The sequence below is a fragment of the Simochromis diagramma genome, unplaced genomic scaffold (assembly GCF_900408965.1).
Source record: "Simochromis diagramma unplaced genomic scaffold, fSimDia1.1 OVJJ01000302.1, whole genome shotgun sequence".
Lineage (NCBI taxonomy): Eukaryota > Metazoa > Chordata > Actinopteri > Cichliformes > Cichlidae > Simochromis > Simochromis diagramma.
Window position 1 is genome coordinate 12,363,043 of NW_024386792.1, and position 17,890 is coordinate 12,380,932.

General features: G+C 38.4%; 3 protein-coding genes across 3 annotated transcripts in view; 2 read left to right on the forward strand and 1 right to left on the reverse strand.

Annotated features, from left to right (window-relative positions):
- Window positions 1-2,743: 2,743 nt before the first annotated feature.
- On the forward strand, window positions 2,744-5,504 carry fdx2 (ferredoxin 2). The gene is made up of 5 exons (XM_040024566.1): window positions 2,744-2,967; window positions 3,303-3,354; window positions 3,930-4,036; window positions 4,123-4,210; window positions 4,324-5,504. The coding sequence occupies exons 1-5, from the start codon at window positions 2,781-2,783 to the stop codon at window positions 4,478-4,480; spliced, it is 591 nt and encodes a 196-aa protein (XP_039880500.1). The 5' UTR covers window positions 2,744-2,780; the 3' UTR covers window positions 4,481-5,504.
- Window positions 5,505-6,111: 607 nt separating this feature from the next.
- The window catches only part of zglp1 (zinc finger GATA like protein 1), a 13,981-nt gene continuing 2,202 nt past the window's right edge, over window positions 6,112-17,890 (forward strand). Inside the window, 4 exon segments of the mRNA XM_040024790.1 lie at window positions 6,112-6,393; window positions 8,292-9,749; window positions 9,857-9,973; window positions 16,292-16,301. Of these exon segments, the coding sequence (XP_039880724.1) occupies window positions 6,383-6,393; window positions 8,292-9,749; window positions 9,857-9,973; window positions 16,292-16,301 (1,596 nt within the window). The 5' untranslated portion in view covers window positions 6,112-6,382.
- LOC120729112 (forkhead box protein D3-B-like) lies at window positions 12,428-13,615 on the reverse strand. Its single transcript, XM_040024565.1, has one exon. The coding sequence runs from the start codon at window positions 13,477-13,479 to the stop codon at window positions 12,562-12,564; it is 918 nt and encodes a 305-aa protein (XP_039880499.1). The 5' UTR covers window positions 13,480-13,615; the 3' UTR covers window positions 12,428-12,561.

Here is a 17,890-nt window from a genome sequence, read left to right on the forward strand (position 1 = left end):
TATAAAATAAAGGGAAAAAAGCAGACAGAGGTCCCCATTTACTTTTTATTGCCATCCACATGGGAGGAACCTCCACAGCCAGAACCAGATGGGGGGTTTAGTGTGCATCTTAAACCCACTTTAAGTGTCTGCTTTTCCCCAAACCATAGTTCATTATGACACAGTGAAGGAAAGATAAGAAGTGAAACAAGACTTCTAGTGATATCACGCAGAATGAGCTCATCGTTTTTTATTATAGGGTCCCTGAGGCCAATAAATTACACCTCAAGTATCAACGCAGTGCTTTTCTGCAAAAGGGTTACATGTTTAATAGCAGCTGACTTTTTGCTCGAGTGGAAGTTGAGCACAAGAGACAGAGCAAGAGAGAAACAGAGCGGCTGAGCCTTTAACCTGCCTCTAGTCATAACATCACGTCTTTGTCTTTACACGCAGTGGTCTCAGTCATACAGGGTCCTGCTGCTAGCCTGCATCGTTTCTTATCTAAGATTGCCTTCAGCACATGCAGAACAGGGCAAAACATGAATTTATTGTTGTGTACTGTAGGCCATTTACAGAGGGAAGTACTGGGGCAAAACTGTCTAATACTTCTGAAATATAACCTGCTTCCTTAATCAGAACCATATAATTTTAACAGGCTTAGACTAGTCAAAGCTGCAGCTGTGTTGCGTAAGTATGTTATATAAAATGTCTTCTTTTAAACAGGTTGAAATTTACTGCCATATTTTTTTTCACATTAGGACGTAATTTATATTATAACACTGAAGTATGTTTTGCATATGTGCTTATAGCGCCTAAGTGTATGGAAAATGTATTTCTACAAGACATTTTGTTTAAATAGAAGGTAAAATAAAAAACCTATATAGTCTATAATAACTTAGATGTGCCGGTGCCTAATGGAGGCAAACTAATCTTGCTGTTTGTACTGAGTTCAATCTATTCTTTTTTTAACCGTTAGTTGATTTCAGTTTATACTGAGTCTCCTGTGGTTAAATGTAATTTGAAACACGTTGTCAGTTTTCTTTTTAAGGTATTAGTTCTTCAGTATTGTCTTTCAATGCTAGTTTATACAACTGTATAAAAGTCTTTAGCAATGACTCAGTGGAAAGACAATACTTGTTGAATATCTACTGAAACATTTGAAGACATAAATGGAAATAGAGTATATATGCAAAAACATAGATAGTAAAAGTCTAGGGAGCTTGAAAGTCAGCTTTAGGTATGATCACCTTTATTTCTCAACATGGCCTGTACTTTCATAGGCAAGCTTTCTTATACTTTCTTTAAGTAGTCTTCAGGAATAGTTCTCCAGGCTTCTTGTATTAAATTCAAAGCTCTTCTCTGGATGTTGGCTGCCTTTTGTTCTGTTCTCTGTTAAGATGAGCTCACGCTGCTTTAATAATGTTGAGGTCCAGCCTCTGGGGAGAAGCAGGGTAAGAAGCAGGGTACACCTTGGATGGGTCTCCAGTCCATTCACACTCACATTCACTAATTAAACTAATCCCACTGACTGCATGTCTTGAGACTGTGGGAAAAAGCCAGAGTACCCAAAGAGAGCCCACGCACACATGTGGAGAACATGCCAGGTCAGTGGATTTAAACCCAGGACCTCGCTATGATGACTCAGTGCTAACCACCACACCACTGTTCTCCCATGTTCCATTGTGTGAGCGTGTGTGTTTTGCTTTCTGTCCCAGTTTGCTTTTACTGGACTGACAGAATGTTTGGAATCATTTTCATATTAAAAAAAAAATATTATATTGGCTCTCAGATCCTTCCCAGACGGTTTTGCATGGTGGATCAAATTATTATTATTTTTTTTGCATTCTGAATTCTATCAGCTTTGACATTTAGACTCAAACTGACAGTCTCCACTGTGGTTTACAGATGGCTGTAGATACTTTATATCCTATATATGACGACGATTTGAACCAGAAATGTCAAATTCAGATTCATCATTCCATAAGACCTGTTGCCGTCTCAGCCTTTTCCCCCTGTTTCCCTTCCTTAGCAGTTCCTTCTTCACATCCACCCTTTCACTGAGACCATTTCTGTTGAGGCTGAATCAAACAGCAAATGCAGAGGGGCAAGATGCACCTCTCACGTCCCGTGTCAGGACTGTGCTGGATCTTCTTCTCTTTCTTAAGTACATGACTTTCCGATACTGTTCATCTGCTGTGGGTAGTTTTCTTTTAGGCCTGCCACTTTTTTTGTCATTCACTTGTGCAGTTTCCTCATTTTAAGGAATTACATGGAAATCTGCCTGTGTGAAAGTAAAATATAAATAAATGAGGGATGGCTCGAGACTTTTTCGTGGTGCTGTACTTCAGTACAAATTCCTGTGGTACTTAATTACATACGTACTTCAATTTCTAAAATATATGAGAGCTTTATGTGCTGACTTTTTATAGTAAGCTGTATCATAAAATTATTCCTATGTGCAACCTGTTAAACAGATAAGCAGTGAAAAGAAAGTTCAAAAATGCAGCATTCACATATTAATACAACAACACTAATGACTATCATAGACAGTCCCTCTCACAGGCTCCTTTCAACATAATGCGCTCTGCCACTTTTAGCACTTTCAGTAAATTTTATCGTATAAGTTCATTTAGGTCCACGTGTAAACGTTTGTAACACAGACATAATCGGCCTTCTCTCACGTGCAGCTGGTGACGCGGGGGCACCCTCTGCTGTCAGAGCAGCTCTACACAGCAGAAATGTCACCGCTCCGTTGCTCGTTTCCTATTGGCTGCGTGCAGTCATGTGACCAAAACAGAGTCATGGCGGCCTCTGCTGCAGTCCGGTCGAGCATGGGACTGACTTTGAGGCTTTCTCGAGTTATCCCGGACTGTAGCACGTGTCCACTATTCAGGTTAAAGTGTAATGCGAAGAATGTGGCTAATTTACAAAGGAGGGGGTCCTTTGATAGTCTCCGGACGATAAACCGACACTTACAGACGAGTATAGGTGAGTGATGCAGCCTGCTAACATTTAGCCTAAAGCCGGTGGCTTTCCTGTCAGGGACTGTTGGTTTACGATAAGTCTGAATAAGTGCTCATAAGTTTTCTTCTTGATGAAGTTTCAGTCATCGGCGATGCCAGCCAAGTTTGGTCAGTAAAATTAGCAGTACTCTGCCTGGAAAGTCGGTTCAATAACACTTGCGTAACTTCGTTTCGGCAATCCCAGTTAGGGATGTAAAACTTGGGTGCAACAAGTAAATCAGTCCCATTATCAAAGTGAAGGAGCTGATGTCACCTTTGAATACTCTCACAGTAATGATGGCTGTGTTGCTCTTTCCCCAGGTCTTTACCACAGTGAGGAGGGGAGCTCCAATGCAGAGCACCCTGAGGATGTGTAAGTCAGCTGAGGCTTTTATTGTGAAACAACAGGGTACGGTGAACTGCACATAAATGGATACATCGTAATACTTTTAATAAGAATTGTTATCACAGCTACTTCTGTCAAAAACTAAAGCCGAAGTTAGACGTAAGTGTAAATGGAAAATTAAAACTCACAACCAAGGCAGCGGCTGGATCCAGTTTAAAAGCACCCTAAACCATTAAAGAGTGCTTATGTGAGTTATTAATTTGAGAGCACATACTTAAAAATAAGCAGACCTCTTGTTGCATTTAAAGTTATTCTTATTTAAAAATAAATAAAATGCCAGATACGATTAAAAAATAGACCTCTGATACTTAATAAAATCATTTATAGATTTTCAGACTTCATTATTTATATATATTTTGTATATTATAAGTTGAGAATGGTGGAATAAACACTTAAATTATGGCCAAACACACATAAATGTCCGTTTCTTTGAAAAACAAATTTACTTTAAAAGCTCATGTAATCTTGAATGCATCACAGACATGAAATGTTGTATCACCTGTTTGTTTGTTGCTTTTAATAGTTTGATGTCTTCTGTTCAGTGTCAACGTGGTGTATATAGATCGGTCAGGCCAGAGGATCCCTGTGAAAGCTAAAGTGGGAGACAATGTCCTCTACCTGGCTCACAAGCATGGCATTGACCTGGAAGGTGAGGGTCGTTACAGATGAACTGTAGATGAACACCATTATCCTTGCACCATTGTCATTGAGATATTTGTGTCTTGTAATATTTAGGAGCCTGTGAGGCGTCTCTTGCTTGCTCAACATGTCATGTTTATGTGAGTGCTGCTCATTTTGACAAACTACGAGAACCTGAAGAGAGGTAGGACTGCTACCAGTGCCATCTTATTTAACCATGTCACATTAAGTTTGACAAATCTATGTGATGCAGTTCGAAAGAAAATCATTATTACTGACACATATATCCATTCATAGGGAGGATGACATGCTTGACATGGCGCCGATGCTGCAGGAGAACTCCAGGCTGGGATGTCAGATCATTCTCACTCCGGAGCTTGATGGGATTGAACTCACCTTGCCCAAAGTCACCAGGAACTTCTACGTGGATGGCCATGTTCCCAAACCTCACTGACAAGTGAGATAGGGTGTTCAGAAAAATTGGAGCTTTTAGCTTTGCGCTAAGCACCATATGTACTGGTTGAGTTTGGGAGGGGGGTGCAACCATGAAGAAAAGCATGACAAGGATAGAAAAGTCCGTAGCAACTCCCAAGATGTCTTAACAACTGACTAATTCTACAGTTAACCACTGACAGGACAGTCCTAGGCAGAGTCAGACACTACATCTCACAGGTGATGTTACTTCGGGGGGAAAAAAACTTTAAAAAACGAAAAGATGTTTAACAAATCCTGTATTTTTTTTGTTTTGTTTTGGGGGGTTTGTGGCGTCTTCTCAGGCCAGCTTTAAGACACAATTCAATCAAACTGTTCTTTTTTTGGAAAAAAAAAAGAGAGAACTGCAGGGGGAGACTTTATTTAACAGAGTTAAATCTTTTGTGCTGATTAATGGAACATTCCTTGTTACAGCTCAAATGCGCACAAGTATCACAAGATTGTTATTGTTTTGGCTAGTCCATTATTATCAATATATGCATAGCATTTACTTTTGTATGCACCATGCTCATTTATACATTTTTGTGTCTATGATGTAGAAGTACATGCTCACTGCCATAGTCATCCTATTCTGCAAGACAGAAAAAAAGCCATAAACAGTCATGTTTGCCTGATTCTTAAACGCAGGCTCCTAAGAAATCAAAGCAGAATTTATACTGTTGAAACTTATTTTGTATTTGCTCCAAACATTTCAGAAACATTCATGTGAATTGCATTTCAGATAAAGTGTTTTCTTTGCAACTGCCAGTGATTAAGGCTTGATTAGAGGATCTGGTCCAGCTGGATCCACAGCAGGATGGTGGAAGTGGAAGCATGTCTGCTTGGAAGCTGGTGATCTTCATGTTACCATAGTTTAAGTTTACCACATCTACCTTTTACTCAAGTCTACTGTACTTGTCCAACTTACGCACAAGTGAATTGTGTATTTTATGTCTGATGAAATACAAATATTTTAAGTTGTGCAATAAAATCAGTTTAAAAAGCTATTTTGAGTAGTGCACTCATTACCTGGGCCTTCCCAAAAAGGTCATTGTGCCCCCTCAGCTGAATTCGACTGATGAACAACTTGAAACACTTGAGTCACCCAGGTCATTGCTGCCCAAGCTGAAGTTAATTGGTTAACCAAAGCTCAGTGCTTCTGCAGCAGTTGCAGAAAATGACATAACTGGGAAGGATAGTGAGGTTGGAGTGGTTGAGCCAAATGAAAGTCAGACTTCAGGAAGTATCCCTATGAATTTGGAGCTAAAAAGAACCAAAGTGCAAAAAAAAAAAAAAAAAACAACTCACAACCGTCACGCATGTGGTGAATTTAAATGTGACTCTTGCTTTTGTACACATTTTATTTTATAACCTCATGTGTGTGACTGCTAGTGCAAATGCACATCTGTGAAAGGTTTTAATATAGGTTGTTAAAAGTGAAATGACGACTTCAACCAGATAGCCCCCTGTCAAAGTTGGTTACCTGGTGATGACCTTAACTCTTAGCCAGCAACCTTACAATAACAACTCAAAGGCCATGATACTGACCTTATCACTGACTCACCAACAGTTAAATAATCATTACTGGCTGCATGACTAGCTAACAGTCATTGCCGGGGAAAAGAAAAAGGGTTTTCCACTCGCGTATCCAGGCAAGTAGTAGCTACAAAATGAACAGGAGTTAGGAGTGTCAAAGCTTTTATACCCAGACAGGCTGTAATCTAGCAAACGGAAAACACCCGCGTACCTTCTTCTGGCCCCAGAATCTGATCCAGTCATAGCAACCAGCTTCAGTGGTTCGAGTTCCCCAGCAAATCGACACGCTTAATTTTTTATTTGACAACGGATTGAAGATCACGGGTGAGCGTCGAGATTGGTACTCCACATGAATGTCAGGTAAAGTGGGCTGAACGCTTGTAGTTAGAGTTAGACCACGAGTTTTAAACGTGTTCATCTCATGCCTCATGTTAAAGACACTGTTAGCTAGAGGCCATCACAGGTCAAAAACATAGAAGACAAAGATCGATTATGGCAGGAGGTGAAGGTGATGCACGATTACAGATAATGGTTCGGAATATGCAATCATTTAACTTGACGGGTGCTTACTGAGATCTGATACTGAGTTTACATGAAGTGAGTCATTGCCTACAGAGTTTATTTAGATATAATCGCAATGCTAAATTGTAGATCTGCTTGCATGCGCTGTAGAATTATGTATTTTTGATGAAACTTTTAGGCATTAGTTAATCCATGGCCTGTAAGAGGAAAAAAGTCACAAAAGCATTCATGTTAACGCATTAACGTAATATTAGTGGGATTTGCTGCTGCGCTCGCGACGGCCCGACGACCGCGAAAAATTTAGGCTACTCGACGTTCTAGAAGGCAGGAAGTGCAACATTTGACGTTCCCAAACACGTTTAAACGCCACAGAAAAGTTTTGTTACAGTCTTTCCGGTGAGTTGAACTAGTTACATTTTTTTTAAAGTTATTTTTTGATACAAAAACAAACATAGCATTAGCTTATCTGCTGTAACTGCATGCATATAATTGGCCGCATTAGCTCAGTTTTAGGATAGCCTTAGGTAGCATGCATGGACCATTCGGCAATGGCATGACATTTTCTGTTTCACCTATGTGCATTAATCCATGCACAAAATACCAAAACATACGTTTGCTGTGTAAATTACAATTTTTTTTTCTGCGACAAAATGTAATTTATAAAAAAAATTATTGATCCAAATATAACAGTTAAAATAGTGTTGCGCCTATCTTGTCTGGAAAAGGAAGAGAAAAACAGTTAGTGACAGTAAAGAAGATGTGATGAATGATTGACTCCGGTGCTAACACCAAAGGTAGACAAATGTCAGACCTCTTAATATAATTTTTACATTACATTTTTTTTTCTGACCAGATTTAATGTGTCGCTCTAATAAAACCCTGTTACCCAGTGTTACCAAAAGAACCTCCTTGACTTTGAGTCTTACAATTGACTCCTAGTATCTTTTTCTGAGCAGAATGTGTGTATAAAAAAAACAGCATTTCTGTGATCATGAGTATTTATGTCATTTGTTTGTCATTTGTATTACGTAATGTATAAATAAAAGAAATAAATAATTATCTTGATAATTAATCTTGTGTAATATTATACGGTTACTGTATCATTTTTAATAACATGTTTATAAATTACTTTCTTAGCTTGCAAGAAATCTTTTTAATCTGTTTCCCTTGTAATAGACTTAATTATTATATGAATTGTGTATTTAAAAATATGTAAGAAAAATTAATAAATAAAAATAAAAATTTGAAATGGAATAGTGAAATTACTACAAAAAAGTGTGACTATTGAAAAGCTGGGCAAGGTAGATTTCAACAGTTGTTTATTTGAAATTTATTGAGTATTTATTAATGGTCAATTTATTAAAAATAAATAGTTTTTCCTTAAATACTCAACAGAAAATTACATAGCGTCCAATGTAACCATTTCTGAACCCTAAATTGTCTTCCAGTTATATGACCCACATATTTAGGCCAAATGACACTATGCTATTATTTTACGTTATATAAAATATTTAGCTGCTTGCAGTCAACTTGTTGCTTGTGGACTATTGATAGAAACTAATATCTTTCAATGACCTGTGGGAGGAAGCATATTTGTCATGTCAGAGGTGTAAAGGGCTGAAAGTACAATATTTTGTAATAGAGAAAAGATGAAGACTAGAGGGAAAGTACAGGGAAAACATGCACAGATTTACCTGTGCTAGTCCTAAAGCTATTTGTTCCTATTCATGTTGCAGACTCTGCCTCAGTATGAGTACGAAATCAAGGATGCAAGTTGACTTTATCCAGGGAAACCAGAGCAAAGTGGAACACGATTCACCCCAGTCTGCACTCTTTTACCTTTTCCAAGAAGTTTCCAAGCTTGTATCCCCTATCCACAACAGTTTCCCAGACTCAGATCTACCCAGTGAATCACAGATTAAGACATATAGCCAGGATCCTTTAGTAATTAAAAAAGAAGAGGGTCCACATTCATTTGAAGCCTCTGCTAGTTCTGTCCAGAATACTTTAGAAATGAAAAAGGAAGGCGATGCACATTCATTTCATACCTGTAATGGTTCCTGCCACCATAGTTTGTCTTGTTCGCTGCCATGTAATGAGCTGGAAACGGTAAATGAGGAGTGTCAAAGCAGCAATGTCACAACTACATCACAGTGTGAACGCAATAGTCCCTGGAAAGTGCTGAGCCTGATCAACTTGCAGTGTGAAAAGCTGCTTCATTTGGAAAATCTTGAGGTGTTAGACCCAAGTTCAGCCTCATCTGCCACAAAATTAGGCTATTCAACAGTCACATTATCCACTGCAGCACCAGATGTTACAGAAGTTGCAATTGAAAGTGACACTCTAAGTGGTGAATGCATGTTAGGCCCATCTCCTCGTCTCTTTGAGAGACAAGAAATCACACCCTCTGTCAGTGCTGATGAAAAAGTGACAGGAAGACCCACAGGAGATGGATTTAAACTACAGTGCTGTGTGAAAGACTCCGAGATGGGTGTTCAGCTTGAAACTGCTGAGACAACAGACACTGACAGAGCAGACTCGCCAGGAGACAGTACAAAAGCATCTCTGCTTCCTCAACACAAGAGCAAAACAGAAGTTAACTTCACTGTCAACACACAAATTGGGTGCAGCCAGGAGTGTGAGAAGGATTGTTCTTCTAGCAAACAGGATATTTTAAATGCACCCTTTTTTGAATATGCTTTATCACAAGCACACAATGCATGTCTTAATACTAAGCTAACTTGTAATTCAGATGATGAGACTTGTACTACTCTATCAAAGCCAGTACTGTCACTAGATATTAATGCAAATCTTACTTTATCTGTGGAAGCCCAATGTGACAGCAGGCTGCCTCCTCTGAGCCCCATCCAACTTTGTTCACAATCACCATCACTTACATTCAGCGCTCCAGAGAATTCTCTCTTCGGTTCAAAACCAGATGAATGTGCAGATGCCCCCATAGATGGAGACACCCCTCCAACTGCACCATCCAAAGCAGAACTTTGGACAATGCAAAAGGAGGATCACGGTTCATCTTCGCACCAGTGGAGAACTAAGACTCCTAGAAAACAGCCTCGTCCCAGTCGTAGTGTTGATATTCAAGACCCAGACTTCCAGGGAGTGACATTCAGGATGGACACGGAGCTAGACGAAAGCAGGGAACAGTGTCGGCTTCTCATAACTTCAAAATACAGGTAGACAAACACATCTTCGGTACACGCCATGCATTACAAAACGTGGTAGGAGCTTACATGAAATCCTCTCACATTATTGGTGTTTTATCCGTGTGTACCCACAACAGCAAGGAACTCTGCAGGAGTGTGAGAAAACCCAGGCTGAGGACACGGTCATCACAGAAATCATTTAAAACTAGCAGCTCAGACGAGGAGAACGGCCACACAAGCAGTGTTTTAAGTGAGTACCCCCTAACTATGTCCTCAAGCAAGCTGCTCATTTATTTTACTGTTTTTCCTGGATCATCTAACAGAAGATGCAGAGAAGAGTTTACAGAGTATTTTGCTTGTTTTAATTTGATTTTTCAATGTTAAAAATTAAGCTCAAAGTACAATTTTTTTTATTTATTTTTTTTAGCATATTTCAGTGTTATTTTGTTTTTTTTTAATATAATAATGTGCATTAAAAAAAAAGAAATTCTGAACAAGAGTTACAGGTCATGTTGGCATCTCAGTCTTAACACAGTTTGAGACTGGATTTGTAAAAATTTTATTTAGTTATCTAATACAGACACACTGCATTTTTCAACTTTAACTAAATTAATATGAGGAAAAAATAGATTTTTTTTGTGCAGCCCAAAAGTGTGTCTTAGAAAAATTTTGTCTTAGGAGACTTTATCCAGAATACAACACTAAACTAACCCCAGATGGTGAAACACTCAGCAAAACATCCCAATATATTAATATTGGAAATAAAAATATATAACTACTGAGGATTTATGGAGCATCACAAAGAGCCTAGATGATTATTCATTTATTTTTACTGCAAATATTAACATCACTTTCTTTGTCCTCAGCGAAAGCCTGTTGCAAGAAACAAAAGAGAAAAGGAGATGAAAGGTTAATCATATTCAAGACTGAATAAACAGTAAATTGAAATTATGAAATAAGTAAAATTTTGACTCACTAATTTCCACTCCTTCGATAAACTCTTCCACTTGCTGCACAGCTGTAGCCGAATAAAACTCAGTAGAACTGAGTATGAAAAGCAGACTGTACTCTGAGGGTCATTTCGGTTGAAGACGAATGTTAAAACACAGGTAAAAGACCATTTATGAGTCACATCAAACTTCCTAGTAGAGATTACCTGTCATGGATCAATTAGAAACATGGTTCCTAAGAGCAACTTGTCCAGTCCATGTTGATCACATTCTTTCATCTTCAAGAATTTAAAATCATGAGCAAAACTCCTGAAATTTGTAAAACTATTATTTTATTTCACAAATACTGTAAATTATCTGTGCACCTTTAGAATTAAAGCGTTCAACAACAAGTACAATTACAAAAATAGAACAATAGATGATTGTTATAGATCTGAGTGTAGAGGTTAGGTTTATGCACTCTTTATAGAGACTATATGCATTACTAATATTGGCAGGATATGGAGGAAATTTGTTCTAATCTCTTACTGACGCATGGTGCTTTTTATATGTCAGTTTTATATGTCAGTTTAAGAACCAATGCCACCATTTTTCAAACACAGCATACACGCAAACATGCCTTTTCTTTTGATGAGTTGCACATTTGCAAATTAAATGGTTAACTCCTCTCAGACCTACAATAATGAAATGGTTTATACATATTTCTGCATTTCTCTAGAAAGAAAGTGCCAAAGGGCCTTTGATCTTGATAATTCTGCACATTTTAATCATAATTGTTCCTATTTTGTTGTTGTGTGTGTGTGTGTGTGTGTGTGTGTGTGTGTGTGTGTGTGTGTGTGTGTGTGTGTGTTTGGATCCGAAGCTTTCTTCTGGGAAATCAGCCCTCCTCCACAACTCATCTCTGCATACCACAGCAAACACCACCGAGAACTTCTAAATAAAGACGAGGCATAACTTGTAATAATACCCAGCAGCCCGATGATTGAGTGAATCTAATATTCTTGCTGTGTACAGGCTGGAGTACACCACAAAGCAAAAACGTGACTATTAGCTCGCCTGACAGATGTGTTTTGAAAAATGAAGACGTGGTTTTAATAAAGAAGGCCTGGTTTGCAGTAGGATGTGAGCGAATATGTATGCACTCAAACCGGCCAAAGCTAAACAGAAAAGGGAAGGATAACACGTGTACATACCCAGATGTCTTGTGTTCTTTCATTCTCTAGGTAGCAAACCAGTCACCCACCACAAAATAATCTATACACGACACAACACCGGGAACTGATCATCCTGTTCTTCAGATAGATCGATAGTTGAACTGTGAACGCTGTAGGCGCAGACTGTAGGTGTTCAGAATAATCAGTGTATTTAAATTATTGAAACATACGTATTCTTTTATCTTAAAATGATACAAAATCAAATGGCCCATTTGCCACACAATGATGGATATTGTCATTAATATTTGTATAAGCCTAAACAGTCTCTTTATGATCTATCATCGTCAAGTAAAATTAAGAATATTAAACTTATTTTTTTTAATTTCTCGTTGTTTTCACAATTTTATTTAAAATCCTGCAAATTTGTCATTTAAGTCTAGACTTTAGTTGTATTCAGTCGTAAAAAAGATTTAAAATTAAGCAGTAATAATTAAAAACATAGCTGAATGCATTTATATGAACCGGGTTCATTTGATATGGTCTTTTTAATCTTATACACATTCCGGTGTAACAAATAATTGTAATAAAAAGTGCACACACGAAATTAAAATGATCCATTTTATTCCAAACACACTGAAAGATTTTAAAAAAACATCCGTGTTGAAAGCATTTACTTCAGGGAATCAGATTCAGTATTTGGTAGCCTTGTCGGTCTCAGTGCAGGCGCACATCATTAGATTAAATTAAACTAGACGAAATCTTAAAGATCCCGTCGGGAAAAGCAGGCAGCTGCGAAAGAGTGAAGTTGGGTATCATTCCGTGGAGTGAAACGGGATGCAGGAGGCAGGAGGTCGGAGGCAAAGATCGCACAGCGGCGCAGCATCCGGCGTCCAAATGTTCCAAGTTTTGACAAGAAGGGAAATTTTTGGAGAGGATCGAGGAAAGCGTAGGTGTGACGCTGCTTACAGGTGGTCTGTTGGGGATAACCCGGGACTCGAAACCACTTTCTAGATCCTGATCTCGGTACAAATCGGGACTCTGGAGACTAGAGACCACCCTGCGCACTCCGAGGAGAGGAAAAACGGGCATCAAAGTGAGCTCCTGCGCCCTGGAGCCTTTCATCGGTGCCAAATATAAACTTTGCCTCTTAAAGCGTTTCCTGCGACGAAGAAAACTCCCATTTTCAAACATATCCGCCGACATGGGATCCAGAGTCCAGTAATTCCCCTTGCCTGGGTTCCCGGGTTCCCGGGGCATTTTGACAAAGCAGTCGTTCAAAGACAAGTTGTGACGGATTGAGTTTTGCCACGAAGGGAACTTCTCCCGATAATAAACAAAGCGCTGGCTGATAAAATCGCATATCTCACTGAGAGTGAGCCTCTTTTTGGGGCTTTGGAGGATGGCCATGGTGATGAGAGCGATATAAGAGTACGGAGGCTTCACCGAGGTAATTCTCCTTCCGGGACCCTCCTGCAGTCGGACTTCAAAGTCGTCCTCTCCCTGCACGCCAGGAGAAAAGGATGAAGGCCGTCGCTCCAAGTCTACATTACTCTCCCCGAACACTGATACATCTGTCCTCCTCACAACTTCTCTGCAGTCCGCCTGGACTCCCACTTCAATGTCCGCCTCATCCATGGGCTTGTTGTCCAGCGTCATGATCCGGACTGTCCGGTAGGCCCCAGCGGGCGAGATTCAGTGCCTGTCTAGGACAGAAAGTGGAGACCCCCTCGTTTCCTTTCATTCACAAAAAAAGTCGCGCATCTGACTGCATCCTGACTTTTGAGCCTCCCACTCCGAACTTCCCCCTCCTCCTCACGCAGTCTGTTTTAACACAGCTGCAGGTATCCACAAACCTGAAGCTGTGGGGGGAAAACACTTTATTTAATCAAAGATAGAGAAATTAAATGATGATACTGAAGGCGTGGTTACACTAATTACACTAACTCGTGCATATTTTCTCCAGTGTATACACGCTTTAACTATAGTTGTTTGTTTTTTTAAAAAAAATAAAGGTCTTATTTTTATTCTTTTCTTCCTTCTTTATATGTTGTTTTTTACTGTTGTGATTTGCTTTCAAGTACATTTAAACTGCACGTCCATGATGCATATTATTTATTTATTAAACTTTTTGGGGATCTACACAGTTTTCTGACTCAGTAATCGTTGCGTGTGTACAGATTAAGTTGTTCTTTTTCTTGGCTATTATGCCACTTCGTGTTCTTATTTATTGTACCCTTTTTGTGTACAGAACTTTGCGACTATAAAAACAAGACTTAATACATTTCATTTGCTAGATTTGATGAATGGTATACATCAAGCAGTAAAACAATGCCTTCTAATTAAAGTGAAACTGCAAAAGCAAAACAGAAAAAGTATTTCGGCCTTAACATTGTACAATAGGGTTGGAGAGCCAGGCTTAGCCATTTTATCTACTATCTGCTAATTGAACAATTAGCCGTATTTTATGTACCCATAATGTTTCAGCAACAATTAAAATGAATAAATCTCCACAGAGGTCTTTAAGCAAACGTAACTGAGTAAATGCATAAGGCTCATCTTTGAACTGCACTGGAGTATCAGAAGTACAAAGCTGGACAGGCTGCCAAGTACCATAAAATTTGATTTGTGTACATTCATTCATTATTGATTATAGCTGATGTTTAAATGACCGCAGCAGGTGAGACGTTTTGGAGCATGTGTAATGTAAAATAAGAGCAGGCATATGAATTTCATTGAGCTTGAGCTCTCTTTTATGTCCTTGGCTTACATAGCGCTCATTTCCTTCAGTATTGCTCTTTGCTGGATGGTTTAGCACATGGCAAGAGAGCCAACTCAAGAAGACGTAATCCATTTTGAAATAATAGCTGCACTGTATCAATCCGTGCGAGGCCACCCACTTGGCCAGCAGGCCTGTAGTGCATGGTGGGCTGAAGGAACTGTGGGAAGGCTCATTACTGAACATTTCTTCCCTCTCACTGTACTTTAATTTGATATGTGCACCCATTTGAAACCAATTGATCATTTTACAGTCACTGCAATACTAAGCTAAATTCTTAAATGAAGAACGGGGAGACACAGGTTTGTTCATGAATTTAATACAAACAAAAACCCATGCAAACACACACAAAACCCCTTTTCCCCATCTCACAGAAACCAGCAATACTAAGGAAATCTACACACCGATTTAACAAGCCAAATAAAATAATGCTCAGAAACAATGGCCCAAATAAATACCAAAGAAAAGTGACCACTTATTACAACCACAATTAGAAAAAACAACAAAGACAACAAAATAAATAGCTTGATTTAACTTGTTCAACTAAATGTATCTGATGAACTTAGTAACTGAACTGTCGCTGTCAGGATTAGGAGCAGTAGGAGTGTTTTACAGTTAATAACAGTGAAAAACAGCACTGAGCTCAGGGCCTGTACAGAAATAACTTTCTATTACAGCTGTCGGGTACTACTGACCATTATATGTAAGCGACACTGAAGCTATTTCGATGAAAAATTTCACGACTAAACTTTCCACTGAATGCGTCACTTTCTGACAGTGGTCCTTCAGTATCCCATTTATTTGTATAAAGGATTCACAGCTCTGCTACAAAGTCTGTGCGTCCTCAGTATATCCCTCTTGGTGAAAAAAAAACAAAACAAGAAGCAAACCTTCTAAGCTCCATCACACATGCTAAATACAAATTAAGGAGCAGAAATAGGATCAGTACAGAAAAGACTTTTTTTCTCCATACAAATTTAAATGTTTTACAAGTCGTTTTATTATTACTTTTTTTGACGCACACAGTCATAGAGGTAAATGTGTACTATTGTCTGAGGTACAGTGCTATAACAGTAAAACGAATTTAAATACCTTGAGTCAGGTAAGAGGTAGTCATATCTGTAGTGAACTGTAAAGATTTACGAGAGCAGCGAGTATTGTTTCAAACTGTTGTGTGCGTCTGTGCAAAGCTCTGTCACATGTGGGCATAAAAACCTGTGCTGTGTGCAAGTTCCCTAGGTGGTGTGTTTCCGCTGAGCTGAGGTCAGCCTCACAAAGTTTCCACACTTGAGGCAGCACGAGTTGGAGTTGCCCTCTTTCCGAGGGATATGCCAGCAGTTGACACAGCGCACCCTGTACTTCTTATACCTTCAAAAGTAAGAGAGAAAAAAAATGCAGTGGTGGTTCAACTATTTGCCCTTTAATGCTCAGGTGCATAAATGCTATTTAGTCAAATTATCATAGGCAGATGACTGATTTATAATAATACTACAAGGCATTTTACAAGCATGGACATTTAATACTTTTCCAAAGTAGATTATCTGCACATTCTTTTGAGCCCAGCACTACTCCTTATTTCCAAAGCTAACCTGTGTTTATTTCTGAAAGAGAAATTATGAGCCAGTGAGTACTAACATACCGTTTCATGCAATCATGAGATTAATGCATTAGTCTGGGAAGTCATGCATGAAGTAAAGTTTCTGTAAGGTGCAGTCAGACTCTTGTGAGAATGGAAAAAAATAAGTTGATCGTTTCTGTTGTTTGTGAGGCCTGAACTTGTTTAACTGCACAGTGTTGTGGCAACTGACTGCTCAAAACATGATGAAAAATGCTGGCAAAATAAGTAAACATCAACACAAACTGATTTGGAACAGGTTTCCACAAAATACAAGTTAGAATATATTAATTCCTTTAAGCTATAATTCAACATCATCAATGAGGACTCAAAGAAAATTTTAGACTCTGTTAAAAATCACAATAATCCAACTGATTATTGTGATCAGCCCTAATGCACAGCTTCAGTGTTTAAGACATTGAATATTGAATATCGAGCTACCTTATCCCACAGGCATTGCACAGTGGAGTCCCGTCCTCGGCATCTCTCCACATGGGGGTCTTCCTGGTGCAGCATGATGCACAAACTTTACCCTCTAGTGAAACAGAAATGAAAGATTAAGCAAATAGCAGTAAAACTGAACTGAGTGTGCTTAAATCACTTATTGCCAAGCATATTTTTTTTAATCTGAATTAAGGAAGTGTTTTAATGGAACCAAACATTGCGACTACATTTGCAATAATCATTTAACCTCCTAGGACCTGGTGTCCACATATGTGGACGTCACATTTTGGGTTGTCTAGACCACAATACTAAATTTTGCTCTACAAGGTCCTGATATCCTCCTCTCGGAAACTACATCAGGTAAAAAGATGATTCTTTATTTTTACATTTATCAGCTCCCAATCAGCCCAAATAGCAAAGAGAAATTAAAAATGCATGCCATGAAAGAGTTCAGGTCTTAGGAGGTTAAAGATACATTTGTAATTTTACGCCTCAAAAACTTTATCGATTTATTAAACAATAACCGACTCCAGACAATAACCTCAATTGAGCGAAAGGCATTTATATTTTTTAAAAATACAACTACAATCTAAAACTTCACTGGAACATTTATACTGCATTTTCTGTTAACTGACCAATATATGAGAACAAGGCTGCATATCTGTCGAGAAGATTGGCTCTTTGGTCTTTAAATGCTGGAAATACAGCGCACTGACATTCCCACTTTACCAAAAATGAAACATAAGCAAATGTCAAATAGTTATAGATTTGTAAAGAAACTTTGTATAGGAGAAGAAAAGATTTGAAAAATTATGAATGAAATTGAATGATATTAAAGATATGAATTATGAAAAATTATTTAGAGTATTTTTTAATAGTGTTAGCACTCAGATCTTTACCTGATGATAAGTACATTTATTTAAAGTTGAGCTTATTTTTCTCTTGTCTTAGCTGACATTCACGTTCTGGTATTAAGTTATTTAAACCACAACTTTCCTAAACACTTGTTTGAAACAGTCACACCTGTCTGACCCTGTTGAGTTACATATTTCTAAGGTGGTGGTGTCCTCTAGTGGAGATTATGGGTATCACACACACATGCACTTCTATAACACTGTAATGCTGCAGATACTTTTATTTATAACTCATAATTAATTAAACATTAAAATATTACAATTACTTAATATACTGTATTTTACATATTTTATTTGTTCTTGCAAAAAGTTATATAT

What these genes read in the sequence shown, in the direction of transcription:
- fdx2 (XM_040024566.1), top strand. Translation starts at nt 2,781, where the DNA reads ATGGCGGCCTCTGCTGCAGTCCGGTCGAGCATGGGACTGACTTTGAGG. An exon ending in ACACTTACAGACGAGTATAG is followed by an intron (nt 2,968 to 3,302) that starts GTGAGTGATGCA and finishes CTCTTTCCCCAG; the next exon opens with GTCTTTACCACAGTGAGGAG. An exon ending in GCATGGCATTGACCTGGAAG is followed by an intron (nt 4,037 to 4,122) that starts GTGAGGGTCGTT and finishes TGTAATATTTAG; the next exon opens with GAGCCTGTGAGGCGTCTCTT.
- LOC120729112 (XM_040024565.1), bottom strand. Translation starts at nt 13,479, where the DNA reads ATGACGCTGGACAACAAGCCCATGGATGAGGCGGACATTGAAGTGGGA.